This window comes from Ochotona princeps, chromosome 26 (genome assembly GCF_030435755.1).
Source record: "Ochotona princeps isolate mOchPri1 chromosome 26, mOchPri1.hap1, whole genome shotgun sequence".
NCBI classification, from domain to species: domain Eukaryota; kingdom Metazoa; phylum Chordata; class Mammalia; order Lagomorpha; family Ochotonidae; genus Ochotona; species Ochotona princeps.
The window spans coordinates 2,163,827-2,178,824 of NC_080857.1; the positions used below are offsets into that span (position 1 = coordinate 2,163,827).

Genomic DNA, 14,998 nt, shown 5'->3' on the forward strand with positions numbered 1-14,998 from the left:
GTGCCATCCACAATGCGGCAGGCTGACCCCAGACTAGTAAACAGCTCTTGAAAAAACTCCAACAGCCCATTGTCCTGCTGGACCCCAGGATTTGGGTGGCCCTGGATTCATCTCTGTCCTTTGCTCACAGACATGTCCTCATCATTGGTCCAGCCACGTCCTCTTTTATTTTGCTAATTTAAGCATTCATAGACTCATTTGTGAGAATGCTACAGACACTCTGGAGCCCACTCCCCAAACCCAGGTTCGGCAATTACTCACACCTGCCTCCACGATCCTGCTGCCCCAAGCACGGTGGGCTGCGGGCTCTGAGAGCAGCAAGCTGGCTACATGGATAAACTGGTGAGAGCAGATTACAGGAACCCAAGGTGCTGCTACAGGGGATGACTTTGATTTTTCCCCATGCAGATTCTCGAAGGAAGAAAAACAAGGTGCTGAGAACTGCAAAGAGAGACACACACGATAATAGGGTTTATGTAAAAGACAGAGTAATACGTTGCGGAGTACATCCACATACATATGCAAACACAGACACCTGAGAATCAGCGTGGTTAATGTGGGGCTGGGAGGGGGTTGGGCTCAGGGCGGTGGCTTTATCTGCACACGGCACTTTTACAAAGGAATGCATTAATTACCTATACAACTCCCGCATGATGCGGCGATGGGGCTTCTGAAGGGGGATTCAGATGTGTTTGTTTGTAGAGATAGTTTTCGTTCTGTTTTTAGAAATACAAAAAAAGCATTTGGGTTTCAAATTGGGAACCAGCAGAAAAACACTAAAGCAAAGCCCTCAGGCATGAGGGACTGTTTTCCTGTAGATTTTTCTTTTTCGATTCTGTATTATCTCATGCTGAGCCCCAGCCTGTCAGAGACACCCGGCGGGAGTCGGCAGTGGACTTGGAGGGTGCATTTTTCTCTTTGGTGCTGTAGAGGTCTGGGAACCTGTTGTCCTGGCCCATGTTCTGAGGGATTAGCTGGCTGGAATGCACACTCCAGGGGAATATGACACGGGAGAGGTCCTGCTGCAGACATGGGTCTCTAACCTGGCAGCTTGCTGGCAGAACGCCGGCCACTGTGTGGCCATGGGTGACTGGCTTACCATGTAGGACACACAATTGCCACATTTCCTCTTGCAGTCTAACCCATAGCACCCCTGGGCTGGGGGCTGCCCAGCAGCCCACCACAATGTCTCCATGCCCACAGCTGGCTAATTGGCTAATTGTTTAACTGTCTTTCATTGAGGAAACACAGACAGGGCCCTCCCTCGGAGTACTTCTCTCCCTTCTGCCCAGCAGAGACCTATTTTTGACAGGACTGTGGGTGAAAGGTGTTGAATAGGAGGCTTGTTGGACCAGCCTTTGGGCCACTGCATCCAGCACTGGACTTCCTTGGGCACACACCTCATGCGTGGGCTTTGGCCCTTCTACATACCTGGAGGTCATTGTCACAGGTTTGCAAATACAAAACATCTGTAGCACAAATTAAAAAATGAAACGCAATACCCACATGAGAAGGCACCACTCCAGCCTGGGGGCGAACACAGAGGCTGTGCCCGGGGCTGCACCACTCCAGCCTGGGGGCGGACACAGAGGCTGTGCCCGCGGCTGCACCACTCCAGCCTGGGGGCGGACACAGAGGCTGTGCCCGCGGCTGCACCACTCCAGCCTGGGGGCGGACACAGAGGCTGTGCCCGCGGCTGCACCACTCCAGCCTGGGGGCGGACACAGAGGCTGTGCCCGCGGCTGCACCACTCCAGCCTGGGGGCGGACACAGAGGCTGTGCCCGCGGCTGCACCACTCCAGCCTGGGGGCGGACACAGAGGCTGTGCCCGCGGCTGCACCACTCCAGCCTGGGGGCAGACACAGCACCTGGGGAAACACCCTGGGATTCACAACAATACCAACAGGCTTCCAGTGGGGAAGGTGACACTTGAGCATGCTGAACGCTGTGTGCCAGACACTAAGAAGCGACTGACTCCATCCAACACAAGAGCATCACCCACCAGTCCAAGGTCTTCTCCAAAGACACCGACCCTGAGGAGAGCCCTGTGGACACTCACCATGAATGTCCCAGAGGGCATCATTACAGCGTGGTGAGCTTCCAATCAATCCTGTAATTATGTTACTATGCGAAGGTTGTAGAACTACCACCCTCCCCCAATGTGCGTGCACACACACACACCCCTCACAAGCATTGCTGCATGCCAGGGAAAGGCAAACATACCCTGAGTGAGCTTGGGATGCCAGTCTTCCCCAAGGTGACTGTGCCAGAGGAGAGGTCGGACCACACCTTGGCCCCAGGAACCCACTGGCTCACTGCCCATTGGGCAGTGAGCCTTGGCTGCATAGAGAAGGGCGTCTGTTAGTTCCATCCCAAGAAATCTACAAATCACAAGTTATCAAAATTTAGACATTAGTGGTAAAAAAGAAAAGACATTTTTCAGACCTTTTCCTGCGTCCCTGTGCTCCGTTCCCAGGAGGAGGTGGCCGTCTTCCCTGTAGCGCACCTGTGTGGGAGAAACAGGAACACAATGCCAGCGGCGACAGGCCACACTGCAGCCCTGCTGCGTGTACCGTGTTGTTGGGGCCCCCCTGGGGCAGGACAGAACCCTCAGGATTCCTTGGGCAAGGGGTCCACTGACTGCCCACAGAGGTGGCAGAGCTGTGAGTTCAGCGCTGTGCTGTCAGGGGGTCTCCCAGAGCCCAGGCTCCCCAGACTCACATCTACCCTATGTACATTTGCTGGAAAAAACAAAATGGGGGTCCACAAGCCAGGGGCTTGCCAGGAGCTCAGGACCTGGAGAAATACTGAAGACATGTGGTCAGTTTAATCCTCAAGCAAAAGCAGAGGGCCCAGCTAATTCCAAAAGTAAAGCTGTATCTGAAGATGGGTGGAGAGTATTGCTACGCCCCGATTCCTCTTCAGGAAAAGGGGCTGCTGCCAGGATCATGAGAGAGGAAACCCCACAGGTGTTGCCCAGCACCTGGCACATAGTAGGGAGTGCCCAAGGGCAGCAGTGGGAGAAGATCCCCAAGCGAACCAAGCTGGGTTACAAGGCCACGGCTGTGCTTGTGGCCATGGGATGGGTGCAAACGCTAAAAAGCCACTGAGACATCAACCTGCCCAATCGATTTTCACAGCCGAGCAACGTTCCAGTCCACAGACCAGGAGGTGATTTCACTTGGACACTTACAGCCAAGGTAAGACTTAGGGAAGGGTATCAGAGGGTATGACGGGGTGCCAGGGAGAGGGCTGAGCCAGTGCTTGTGTGGGGAGGAGCTTGTGAGATAGCATGATGACACAGTGAGGGCACTGGAGGGCCCTGGTAAGGCAGTGCAGATCCCAGGCCAGTTGTTCTGTTCCTCTGTTGAACAAAATAAGCCAAAGAGGGCCAAGAGGCGGGGCATGCGCCTTTTGGAGAGATAGAGGCAGCCACTGAGAGCCCCCACTCCTGTGATCTGGCAGCCCATCAGGCCACGAGACCAAAAGCATCAACACCATGGAATGAAGAGGGCCTCACGGTCCCTCCTGGTCCCCAAAGGGCCTCTGCTCACCCCACCGTCTACCAGGGGAAGGGGAAAGCCAGCAGTGAGGGAAGTAGGGGCAATACTGAGCCTACATTTGAGTGCAACCCGGAGAAGTGGGGCCGTCCTAGCCGGTGAGGGGCAGGTGGCGAGTGTAGCCTGCAGGCAGGTGTGTATCCTCACCCCACAGGGCCGCAGGCTGTCCCCAGGGATCAGGGCTCCTCACAGGCCACCCCTGCTCTCGACTCCAGCTGATGGAGAGCAAGGCCCCAATCCTTCCCAAGGCTAAAGGGAAATTAAAGATGACATAATGTGTGCAATGCTATCCACGGCTTGGCAGTGAAAATTAGAGTGGGTGTTGCGAAATCATTAACTGGAGGAGCCGTAATATCATGAAGGGGCTAGGTCACGGTCTGCAGCTTCTGCAGCTCCCAGGGCACTCCCCAGCAAGGAGGGGCCCCAAACATGGCTGAGCCCTGCTTTTTCCTGGTGGGGACCCCGATTTCAACGAAATCTCTGTGGACACAATATGAGGGAAGCAACCAGAAACTGGGAAGGGATGGGGGCCGCCGAGTTCAAACCCCCGCCGCCCAGAGCTGTGCCTCGGAAACCTGGAGCTACAGGAGAAAAGTGAACAAACTAGGCCCAAGCCCTCCCTACACACATGGGGAAACTGAGGACCAGCCCAGGAAGGTCAGGCACAAAGTCAGGGCCCGGGCAGGCCTAGCAGCTGGCGCAGTCCCTGTCCGCTTGCCTTGAAAGGCAAGTTTAGCCTCACAGGCAGCTGATTGGCTCTGCCGATCTGGGCAAGCCAAGAAGGACATGCTGGCATGTGCCCCCTCTCACAGCCCCTCCCGCAAGCGCCTCACTCCCCCTCCCAGGTTATTCTGGGCAGAATGATCCAGCTGCCCCTTGGAGCTGCCAGTTAAGATTGGGGGGGCAGGGGGCAGGGCCACAGGCACACTGTCCCTCAACTCAGCAGTGCAGGGAGAAGGGTCGGGGTCCCTCCCCCAGAAGCAGCCTTGCTGCCCGTGCCGAACTTGGCCACCCTCTCCCTCCACAGCCCCTTGAGGATGCCCAAGGCTCACTGTAGTCCCATGGGCAAGTGGTGTGCTTGGTCACAGGTCAGGGGATGAGTGGTCAGGAACCCCACTCCAACCCGAGCTCCTCTTTGGTTCTCAGAGAACCTGCCTTGGCGTCCCCAGCCTGCCTTCTGTACCCCCTCAAGCAGAAGCTGGAATGACTAGCAGGACCAACCCCACCACTTGTCCCCGCCAGGGCAGTAGGAATCCCCAAGCCGTGGTATTGACACTGGCTGAACAAGAGAGGGGAACAATCAGGCAGCCCACCTGCCTCCATGCACATGGACTGCCCCAATACCTAAAGCAGGCCAGCACAGCCAAAGGAGATAAGGGCTGCTGCTTGCAGCCCTCACAACCCAGGGACCACCTGCAAGAAAGGCAAGATGGACAGGTGGTCTGCACCTGACACCATGTGGCAGCAGAGGGCAAGGGCTCCAGATGTCTGAGTTTTCAGGACAGGAGATAGAGTGTTCCCTTCATCCACATACCCCACCCCCTTGCTGGCTGCACCTTCCTCCTCTGCCCCTGGGCCTCCCGCCTTCTCCAATGTCCTCACCTCTCCCCTAATTCCTCCATTCCCACCCCCTGCTCAACCCTATTCCTAAATATCTTCTCATCTCCTCTTCCAGGCTCTATTTTTAAAATCAGATTTCCTTTATTGTACAGAGCTGACAGAGAGCGGTATTCACTGAGGGTTCCCCCCAACAGCCTATCCCTCATGCCCCCCCCGCCACCAACCCAACCCTTCATAGATGCACATTGGCAGCCATGGGCCACTTGCTCACAGGCAAGCAAGGAGCTCACGGGGTTGAGGCTCTGGGCACTGCCAATGGCACACTGAGAAGAGGGGCCCAAAGACCTCAGACGCAACGCCAGCCCCCAACCAGGTTCGACATCCTAACTCGTTTCTGTGGGGGTGTGGCTGGGTGGGGTTGGCAGGTGTGATTTGCAAAGGAGTGGATAATTCTTAGAGATGCCTTGATGCTTGAGAAAGGCATGCATGCAGATACACGCAGGGCCACATGTGTCCACATGGGGCTGCAGTGGCTGGGCTGGTGAAGGGCAGCAGTCAGACAGGAAGTGCATGGTAGCAGAACAGGTTCAAACTACTGAAATATGTAAGTCCACCCAGGGGAGCAGGCTATGGAACCAACAAATGTTTGGGGCAGGGGAAGGGGCCTAGCCCCTCGCTCACCTCCAGCAGGCGCGTGACTCAAGCCAGGCTCCTCGCCTCCACAAGGTGATGACCCACGGGCAGGGACGCCTCTGCCCTACATCCAAGTCCTAGTCCAGTGCCTAGCCCGAGAAAAGTCAGACAAAGCGTAATGTGAACGACCAAGGTGCAGGCAGGAGGAAACCCAGAAACACTGACATCTCCAAGAGGCATCACATGGCAGGGATTTTTCGAGAAACTGAATGTGGTAGCAACGAATGAGCACGGGAAAGGGAGCTGCAAAGGGTAGAAAGCTACAAGTGTGGGTTTCGTCTGAAGGAAGTGGAGGGTCGCGTCCTGCGGGACAGCACAGCTATCTGCAGCTTTTTCCATGAGAAACACTTGGTCGGGTTTTTCACTTGGGGCTGGGGCGTTTGGATCTGATGCTGTGGATACAACCCGGGGGAGGTTTACAGCTGAGCAGGGCGTGATTGATGTGGTGTCACGGTACGTGGCCAAGACTTGAGTTAGGGATAACGACAAGGCATTCCAAGGCTTCCCGCAGGAGTTCTGCTGGGCTCAATCTGGGTTTTAGAGGCAGAAATCCGGACTTCAGAGGTGACAGGATAAATGCACAGTGTGCTAAGGAGTTGGGATTTTTGCCAAAAGGTTTTGAGAACTGGGATGGTGAGTTTGTTGTGGGAGTTGATAAATGCACAGACAGAAACAATTGATGCAGTCAACGGGGGCGGCTAGCGGCTTGGGATTTTATGTTACAAGCAACAAGGAAGCTTTGGGAAATTGCAAATAGCAAAGTACAAGCCACAGATGTGGGGATCACGGTCAGATGCCTGACTCTCCCTGTCCAGGGAGTGCGGAAATCTGACGTGCAGACTGCACCAAGGAGGCTTGATGAATGCCGGTGACGAGCTTTGACGGGTTTTAATCACGAGGGTTACATGATCGGAGCTCTAACTGTGTAGAGAAACTCCGGCTTTACTCTGACATGATTAGGGTTTCTGCACTAATGCCTAGGACGCTGAATCGGCCCATAGCACGTTTTCTGAGGGACAGGGGGACTTTTCTTGGTGTGTCTGGTAAATAGCACACCGTCAACAGAAAAAAATAAAATTCACATTTGCAGTAAGAATTTGGAGTTCCATTCCAAACACAATTAAGAGACATTGTAAGTTTTTTTTAAGGTGGTGTTAAAAGATCAAATTTTATATATTATACTAAGAAGTGTGAATTTTATTTTAAGGAATGACATGATCAAATTTTTATACTGTGCTAGTAAGTTTGGATTTCAGCCAAAGAAGGGCTTAAAGGAGTGGCAGGGTGAGATGTGGAGTTTTTTATAGACCAGCCTGAAGATAAATTACCCAGGAAAATGTTACATTTTATGTTAAGTAGTTGGGACTTCATGTTATAGGCAATGAAGAACTTTGAAAAAGGTTTTAAGTTGAGGAGCTACATGCTCCAACTTGTGTATTTCGGCATAGCTAAAAGGTGAATTTTTATGGTACAGATAACATGATGGGCTTTTCCAGCATGCTAAGGAGATGTGACTTTATGGGAAAGTTGGGGCGGTCGAGCGTTCCATTTGCGAGAGCAGGATGATCTCATTGTGGAATCCTCACACAGAGGAGTCTGGAGTTTGGCCAATAAAGGGTTTTAAGAAGTGAATTGATGAGAGTTCCATCTCCAGAGAAATTAGAGGGAGAACCGTACTTTCTGCTAAGGTGTCTGGATTTGGTGAGGCATCCGCTGTGCTGAGGCCACGACCTCCACCTTTGGCAGCAGGAGCCTCAGGCTGGGCTTGCGGCTCAGGAAGCGGGTCACGGGCGCAGCGTGGACGGCCCTGAGGAACAGGAGCACACCACACTGAGAAGTGTGCATGCTGCTTTTGGAAAAGTAGCCAGATCATGTTTTTTATGCCAAGCCAAGGAATTTGGATTTGTGCCATTAAGAGATTTTAAGAAAACGACATAGTAAAAGTTCTGTGCTGGTTAGAGCAGTCTGCAAGGAAATTTTAGAGTCAAATGTTTTTTTCTGCTGAACAGTTTTGAACTTGTCGCACAGGTAACTAAGAGCTACTCTAAAGGTTTAGGCAGAAGGGACAGGGCAGGCACTCCACCTCTTGCAGGGCAGTACTGCTTTTAGTTTGAGGGCTGACATAGTTAGGGTTCAGTGTGGTTTTTTGGTTAGCTCTTTCTTTTTATTCACTTTGAGGTTTTAAATTTGCTGATAAAGTTTTGATGTGGCCTTGTGAGATCTGGAATATTGTATCATCAGATGGCAAATAAATCACATGGTAAAAACTTTATTCCTTTTACTTTACGTTAATTGGTTGTAGCTTTGTATTATTGAAAATCCAAAAGAAACCTTTGTGTAAATAGGGTCATTATGAGATAACTTTATGTTGCTGACAGTTGGACCTTTAAGAGTTAAGGTGTGTTAAAGTTCTTACAGTATGCCAAGGATATTTTAGGTCAAAAGCAGAAAAATGAAGGATTTGATCATTTGCATGGCCAAATTTATAATGATATTAAGAAATGAAGATTTCCTTTTACTAAAATGGTTTCAAATTACATTGCTTACAAATTAAAATTTTAGCCAACAAAGCGTTCCAAGAGAGATGCCGAGATCTTTCTGGTAGACACTTGGAATGTCATGGTCACGGTGCATCCCTTAAAGGACTTGGACAGGCAGGAAGAAACAGATCACGCAGTGAGCTACATGTGAGCTGCTGCAGCGGGATTGACATAGTGATGATAATAACGGTGATGGTAATTATATCTAATGTGTATACTATGAATTCGAAAAAAATGTGATCTCCAGCTCGTGGCATGATAAAATCAGAGTGCTGTAGTATGCCAAGGTCTTTAAATTTCAGCCAGTGAGTGGTTTGGTGAATTTACATGTCAGATGTGTTGATGCTAAAAGGTTTGGGTTGGCCGTCGCCGATGCTCAGTAGACAGTGAGAGCCTTTCATCAGGATGACTGTCATGCTCACAAGAGAGCACTTCACTCTGAGTAACAGCAGACCCCAAGCGCGTATCCTGTCGGATGGGAATTTTGGATTTTGGCCAAAGAGGAGGTTTATGTAAGGGAATGTACGCTTTTTTATAGCTTGCCCAGGGGTCAAGAACATGGAGAAGGAACGGGAGTGTGAAAGCAGGGATCCAGTGGGTCGTCACAGCTGGACTTGCTGTGCCCAGCAGAGAGGAAATATGCTAACAATTACAATAATAATAATAACTCAACCAGAGAATCATTTTAAATTTAGCCTCAGTCCCCTCAAAATTCCTATCCCTGAACACCCAAACCCCCAAGCCAATCAGATTACAAAGACCCCCTCACAGAGCCCGTTCCACACTCCCGTTCCACCCCCGGGACCCCAAGCCCCTTGCTGGGAATACCCACCAGGAGAACCAGGGAAGGGGTTCCTGGCTGCAACGGGCTGAGTAACTGCACAGGGATGGGGATAGACTGCTGGGGAAACACAAGGGGCACATGTGCATCTCACAAGTCCCCTAAAGAGGGCGCACCCTAAAGGAAGATGGGGAAACTCTAAAAGTCTTGTCAGCTCAGAGATGGGCAGCATGGAAAACAGGCCCCGTCCACCAAGCACAATCACCCACCCCAGAAATGAGGGAGGATCGAGTCAGGGCTGCACAAGGACCTAACACCCGGTCCCCCGAGAGGCTGTCTGATGTGGAGAGGTAAGAAAGAAAACCCAGGAGCCCAGACCGCAGCACCTTGCCCTCACAAATGCCCCCTTGGAACCTGGGGCAGGAAACAACAGCTATTTTGGGCTGCTGACCCAAGCAGCAAGATAGGGACCAAGTGCCTGTTTTCTCCCTGTCCACCCAAGATGGGGGCAGCAGAGACCCCTGCATACCCCAGGAGCTTGGCCTGGCTGCAGAATCACTACTGGCCTCAGGGGGCAGGGGTAGCTTCACATGGCACGGAGCACCAAGCTCCGGGGAAATCACACAAGCGATGAAGAACTGGCCGGGCATGTGTGCCAGGGTGAAAGGAGGCAGCTATGCCTCCGGCCAGGTGCCTGCCTACCCACAGCAGCCGCTCTGGGTCATTGGCACTGTACGATTTATGAGCTGTGAATTTCTCACACCCATGAACTGGGCAGGCTAGGCAGGTCCCATCCCCAGGGCAGCTCCCGCAGGTGACCATGAGCTACACACAGGAGGAGCCTTTCCTGGTGGCTCCCTGTCCTACTCTGAGGAGCTCAGAGCCTGTGCCTGACAACCTGACCCTGATCGCTGCCTTTGCTCCCCATGCCCTCCCCCCCAGGTTCTGACTGCCAGAGTCCTAGCGGCTCAGCAGGCGCATCGTGACCTTACCCATCTTCGGAAGGTACCACTTCCCACCGACGACACGCTAGAACCCTCTGAAGACTCATTTGAGACGATGATGGAGCCTAACAATCCATCATCAAAACAAATGGAGTCCTCCGAGGGCTCATGCGGCACCACCGTGGAGGCGTCTGGCAGCGAAGCACAGGAGGTGATGGCCCAGGCAGCGGTCCCGGCCCTGGCCCCAGCAAGGAAGGAGCCGGTCAGTGGCCCTCAGGAGGAGCTGGAAGAGCTGCCCACTGATCTTCTCCAAGACATGGAGGAGCCATCCAGTGGCCCACGTAAGGAAATAGAGGATCCACCCAATGACCTACTCCAAGACGTGGAGGAGTCATGCAATGGTTCACGCCAGGGGGATCCACGCAATCAGTCATCTGAGAGGATGGAAGAAGCATCAGTAAACCTGACTGGAGTGCAGGCAGGGCCAAGGGGCAATGGTGACACCAACCTGGAAGAGCCAGGAGAAGAGAATCTTGAGGAGGGCCAGGGCGAGGGCAACAGTGACGGCAAAGGCCGGGGCGATGGCGAAGACGAAGGCCAGGGCGATGGCGAGGGTGAAGGCCAGGGCGAAGACGAAGACGAAGGCCAGGGCGAAGATGGAGGCCAGGGCGAAGACGGAGGCCAGGGCAAAGACGAAGGCGAGGGCGAAGGCGAGGGTGAAGGCCAGGGCGAAGACGGAGGCCAGGGCGAAGACGGAGGCCAGGGCGAAGATGAAGGCCAGGGCGATGGCGAGGGTGAAGGCCAGGGCGAAGATGGAGGCCAGGGCGAAGACGAAGGCCAGGGCGAAGACAAAGGCCAGGGCGAAGACGGAGGCCAGGAAGAAGGTGCCCCTGTGGGAGCGATGTCTGTGATACGGTCCATCATCTCGCTCTACTTGCGCATGCAAGACCTCACTGAGCAACAAAGAGTGGCAGAAGAGATCCTGGTGACAGGAATGGCAGCGGGCCGCCTGCCCAGTCCCCGGCGCTTCTCGGGCGACCGCAGGGAATACCACGAGTTCATCGTGCTCTGCCAGCTCATCCTGCAGAGCTGCCCACGCATGTTCTGCAGCGACCAGCAACGTGTGCATTTTGTGCTCAGCCACCTCTCTGGTATGGCCTTGCAGTGGGCCAAGACCCTGCTGGAGCAAAACAGCCCCCTGATGAGCAACTTCCCGGCCTTCCTGGAGGCCATGTCAGAAGTATTCGAGTACCGCCAATCCCTGCGTGTGGCCGAAGATGCCATGTTCAACATCAGGCAAGGGGAGCGCTCAGCCACCGAGTACATCACCGAGTTCCAGAGCTTGCTACCCATCCTGCGCTGGCCAGATGAAGTCCTGCAGGCCCACTTGTGCCAGGGGCTGAATGAAGACATCAGGCATTACCTGTTCCGGGTTCCCCAGCCAGACTCCCTGGACAGTCTGGTCGTGCTCATCCTGCAGATAGAAGAAAAGCTGGCCGAGCACAGAGCGGTGCTGAGGCTGCCCCCCGAGGCCCGCCCACGCAACCTGACCTGGATCGACTCACCTGCCCCAGAGCGGTGGATGGTGAGCAGCTGGCTGCCCAGCGAAGGCCACCCCGCTGTCCACCGAGCCCACCTCTTCCTGCTGCTCATGGTGCGCGTGAACCCCTACCACAGTGTGGCGGTCCAGGCCCTCGTGGACTCGGGGGCGGAAGGCAACTTCATGGATGAGAAATTCGCACAGGAGCACTATGTGGAGCTGTATGAGAAGCCCTACCCGCAGTCTGTGCAGTGTGCCGACGGCTCGCTCATTGGCGACGAGCCCGTCTGGCTCTACACCGAGCCCCTGATCTGCATCCACCAGAACCACCAGGAGTCCATCCAGTTTGACATCCTACCTTCGCCCAACTTCTCTGTGGTCCTGGGCATCCACTGGCTCCGCATCCATGCCCCAGACATCGACTGGATCCAAGGCCGCTGCACCTTCCACTCCCCCTACTGTCTGCAGAACTGCTTCCGTCCGCCCCCGCCATGCATTGCCCTGGAGCGGCACGGCATGAGCCTGCTGCCCGGCCTGCCATCCCCATATTCCGACCTGGCCGACGTGTTTAACCCGAGGGAAGCAGATGAGGAGACTTCCGACCAGCCAAGCTCAGACGGATCCGATGATCTTTCTGAACCAGAGCCCTCTGAGCTTCAGCAGGCTGGAGACAGTGATCGCAGCGGCCCCTTCCACGGGTGTCCATCCGCCGCCGCCGCCGCCACCACCACCGCACCGCGGGAGCAAGCCAGGCAGCGGCGCGAGTGTCCCTTGGCCGTGCCACGGGAGCCCGTGGGGGCTAGGGTGTGGGAGCATGCCAGGCAGCGGCACGAGTGCTGGGCCCTACGCAACATGCTGACCGACAGGCAAGACTACATTCAGCTAATCCCCGAGCTGTTTGACCAGCTGCACGGGGCAGTGTGGTTCACGAGGCTGGAGCTGCGGGGCAGTGTGGTGGAGGACAGCGTGAGCCTGCCCCGCCTTGAGGACATGTGGAGAGCAGCCTTCGGCCTGGAGCTTCAAGACGCCAAGAGCTACCAGCCCTTCCCACTCTCCCCAGACCCCGTTATCCCCCAGAGGGTGATTCACTTCATCCTTAAGGACATGCTAGGCTTCTTCGTGCTCTCCTCCGGCCAGGAGGTCCTGGTCTTCTCCATGAGCCAAGAGGAGCACCTGCAGCATGTGCGCCAGGTGCTGCTCCGCTTCCGGCACCACCATGTCTACTGCTCGCTCGACAGGAGCCAGTTCCACCGGCACACGGCCGAATTCCTGGGCTTTGTGCTGACCCCCAAAGGGGTAAAGCTCAACAAGCACACAGTGAGCGCCATCACTGACTACCCCCAGCCCACCTCCCGGAGAGGCCTCCATGGCTTCCTCAAGCTCCTGCTCCCCTACCGGCACTTCGTGGAGCGCTTCTCGGTCATCGCCGAGCCGCTGGCGCGGCAGCTGCTGGCTGATGCCTATGACGACCACAATAACCTGTACTGGGGTGAGGCCGAGCAGGAGGCCTTCGATGGCCTGCGGCGGGCGTTCCGCCGGGCACCCCTGCTGCATCACCCCAAGCCCCAGCACCAGTTCTACTTGCAGACGGGCGCCACCAGCACCATGCTGCACGCCTCCCTGATCCAAATCGACGACCAAACCGGCAAGAGAGTGCCCTGCGCTTTCTACTCGCGCCCCATGTCCCCCCTCGAGCTGGGGGCCTCGGCCGTGGAGATGAGGCTCCTTCCGATTCGGGCTGCCTTCGTGGTGTGGTGCCGCTACCTGGAGAACACCGAGGAGCCCATCATGATCCTGCTCAACACAGAGGATCTCGCCTCTCTGAATAATGACAGGCTCACCGTACTTCTCCCGGGGCATTGGGTCTTTTTCTTCTCCCACTTTCACTTCGACGTCATGGAGCGGCCTGAGCAGGACGGCGAAGGCCAGTCCCAGCTGACTCCACCCGGCTGCAACCCCCGGGGCTCACGCTCCCCACGCTCCCTGCTGCTCTTTGCCGCCAGGAGGTCCCGAAGGGGCCCCTCGGGCAACGGCGAGGATGCCCATGACACCGATGAGGAAGATGAAGACATGCCCGACCTTGAGGATGAAGCTGCTGAGCAGAACCTGGCCCGCGAGCTCCTGGCCCTGATCCCCGCCCACCAGATCCTCCACAGCTTCCTGGCCCACTTCAGCATGGCTCAGATCAGGGCGGTGGTCCTGCACTTCTTCCGAGGTCTGCTGTACTGGAAGAGCGTGCTTGGCCTGGCCGCCATGCTCGTGCTGTTGAGGGCCCGTCGTCGCCGCCTCTGCCTGCCGCCCGCACCGCCACCCACACCGCCATCGCCCTCGGCCTCAGCGCCCCAAAGACACTCCCTGCGGCTCATCCTCGACTCCTCCCTCCTTGCCGGCAGCGGCATGGCCACCGCCGCCGTGCAGCTGCTCACACAGATGCCCCCGCTCATGGGAGCCAACACCCTCCCGGCCCATGAGCTGCTGGAGCTGTTCCTGGGTCCTGGGCCCTGGCGACACCACGCCCTGCTACCTGCCACCCACCGGGGCCTGCACTTCACCCCTGGCTTCTGGCTGATGCTCTGTGAGTTCTTCGGATTCAGGGTCACCCCTCCAGGGCGTGACCGGTCTTCGGCCGCCACTACCACTGTCCCCCCACGCCACTTCCGGTACTTGGAGCTGCACGTCGTTGGCGATGAAGATGTCGTCTTGCGAGAAGCCCTGCAAGACGACCTGCAACGTTACCGTCAGAGTGGCCTGCGTGACGGCCTGCAAGACACCTCGCAGGACGCACGGGCCAACGACGTGCCCCGAGCCCTGCTCCCTGCTGCCACTACTGACGTGCACACAGATGTGGACACTGCCCATGCCACTGCCAACACGGCCCTGCCGCTTCGCCCACGCAGCCTGCTGCACCCGGAAGTCCTTGACTTCCTCCAACACCGCCTACTCCACATCCGTGGCACTGACGGCCGCCTCACCTTGCTCAGCCAAGAGCAAGTGGCCCGGGCTCTCAGCCGCTTCCTGACCATGGCCAGCACCTGGACCCCTGCTGCCACCTCGGAGAGTCAGCAGGAACCACCCGAGCCGGAGGGGGACCCCGAGGAGGACCCTGATCTTGACTGAGAACTCAGGATACTCCCCTGGATCTCACACCCCACCCAGCCGCCTGCCTTCTCTGCCCAGCCCCTCCTGCCGGTCTGGACCCTAGGGGGACCCATTCCTGAAGGGCAACAATTTCTTGAACACCTCAACCAGCAGTGTCGCCACCTGTGCTAGGGGACTTTCCACCCCACAGACAAATTTGAGCGACACAACCTCTCCCCACCCCCATGCAGTCTTAAATCTCCAGGTCCCAGGCCCGAGCTGGCAGGGAGAGGTCCATGCGA

General features: G+C 55.9%; 1 protein-coding gene across 1 annotated transcript; it reads left to right on the forward strand.

The window, feature by feature from the left end:
- Positions 1-9,764: 9,764 nt before the first annotated feature.
- On the forward strand, positions 9,765-14,735 carry RTL1 (retrotransposon Gag like 1). Its single transcript, XM_012926699.3, has 3 exons — positions 9,765-9,866; positions 10,077-10,626; positions 10,951-14,735. The coding sequence occupies exons 1-3, from the start codon at positions 9,765-9,767 to the stop codon at positions 14,733-14,735; spliced, it is 4,437 nt and encodes a 1,478-aa protein (XP_012782153.3).
- The last annotated feature ends 263 nt before the right edge of the window (positions 14,736-14,998 follow it).

What these genes read in the sequence shown, in the direction of transcription:
- RTL1 (XM_012926699.3), top strand. Translation starts at nt 9,765, where the DNA reads ATGAAGAACTGGCCGGGCATGTGTGCCAGGGTGAAAGGAGGCAGCTAT. An exon ending in CGCTCTGGGTCATTGGCACT is followed by an intron (nt 9,867 to 10,076) that starts GTACGATTTATG and finishes CCTCCCCCCCAG; the next exon opens with GTTCTGACTGCCAGAGTCCT. An exon ending in GAATCTTGAGGAGGGCCAGG is followed by an intron (nt 10,627 to 10,950) that starts GCGAGGGCAACA and finishes GCGAAGACGGAG; the next exon opens with GCCAGGAAGAAGGTGCCCCT.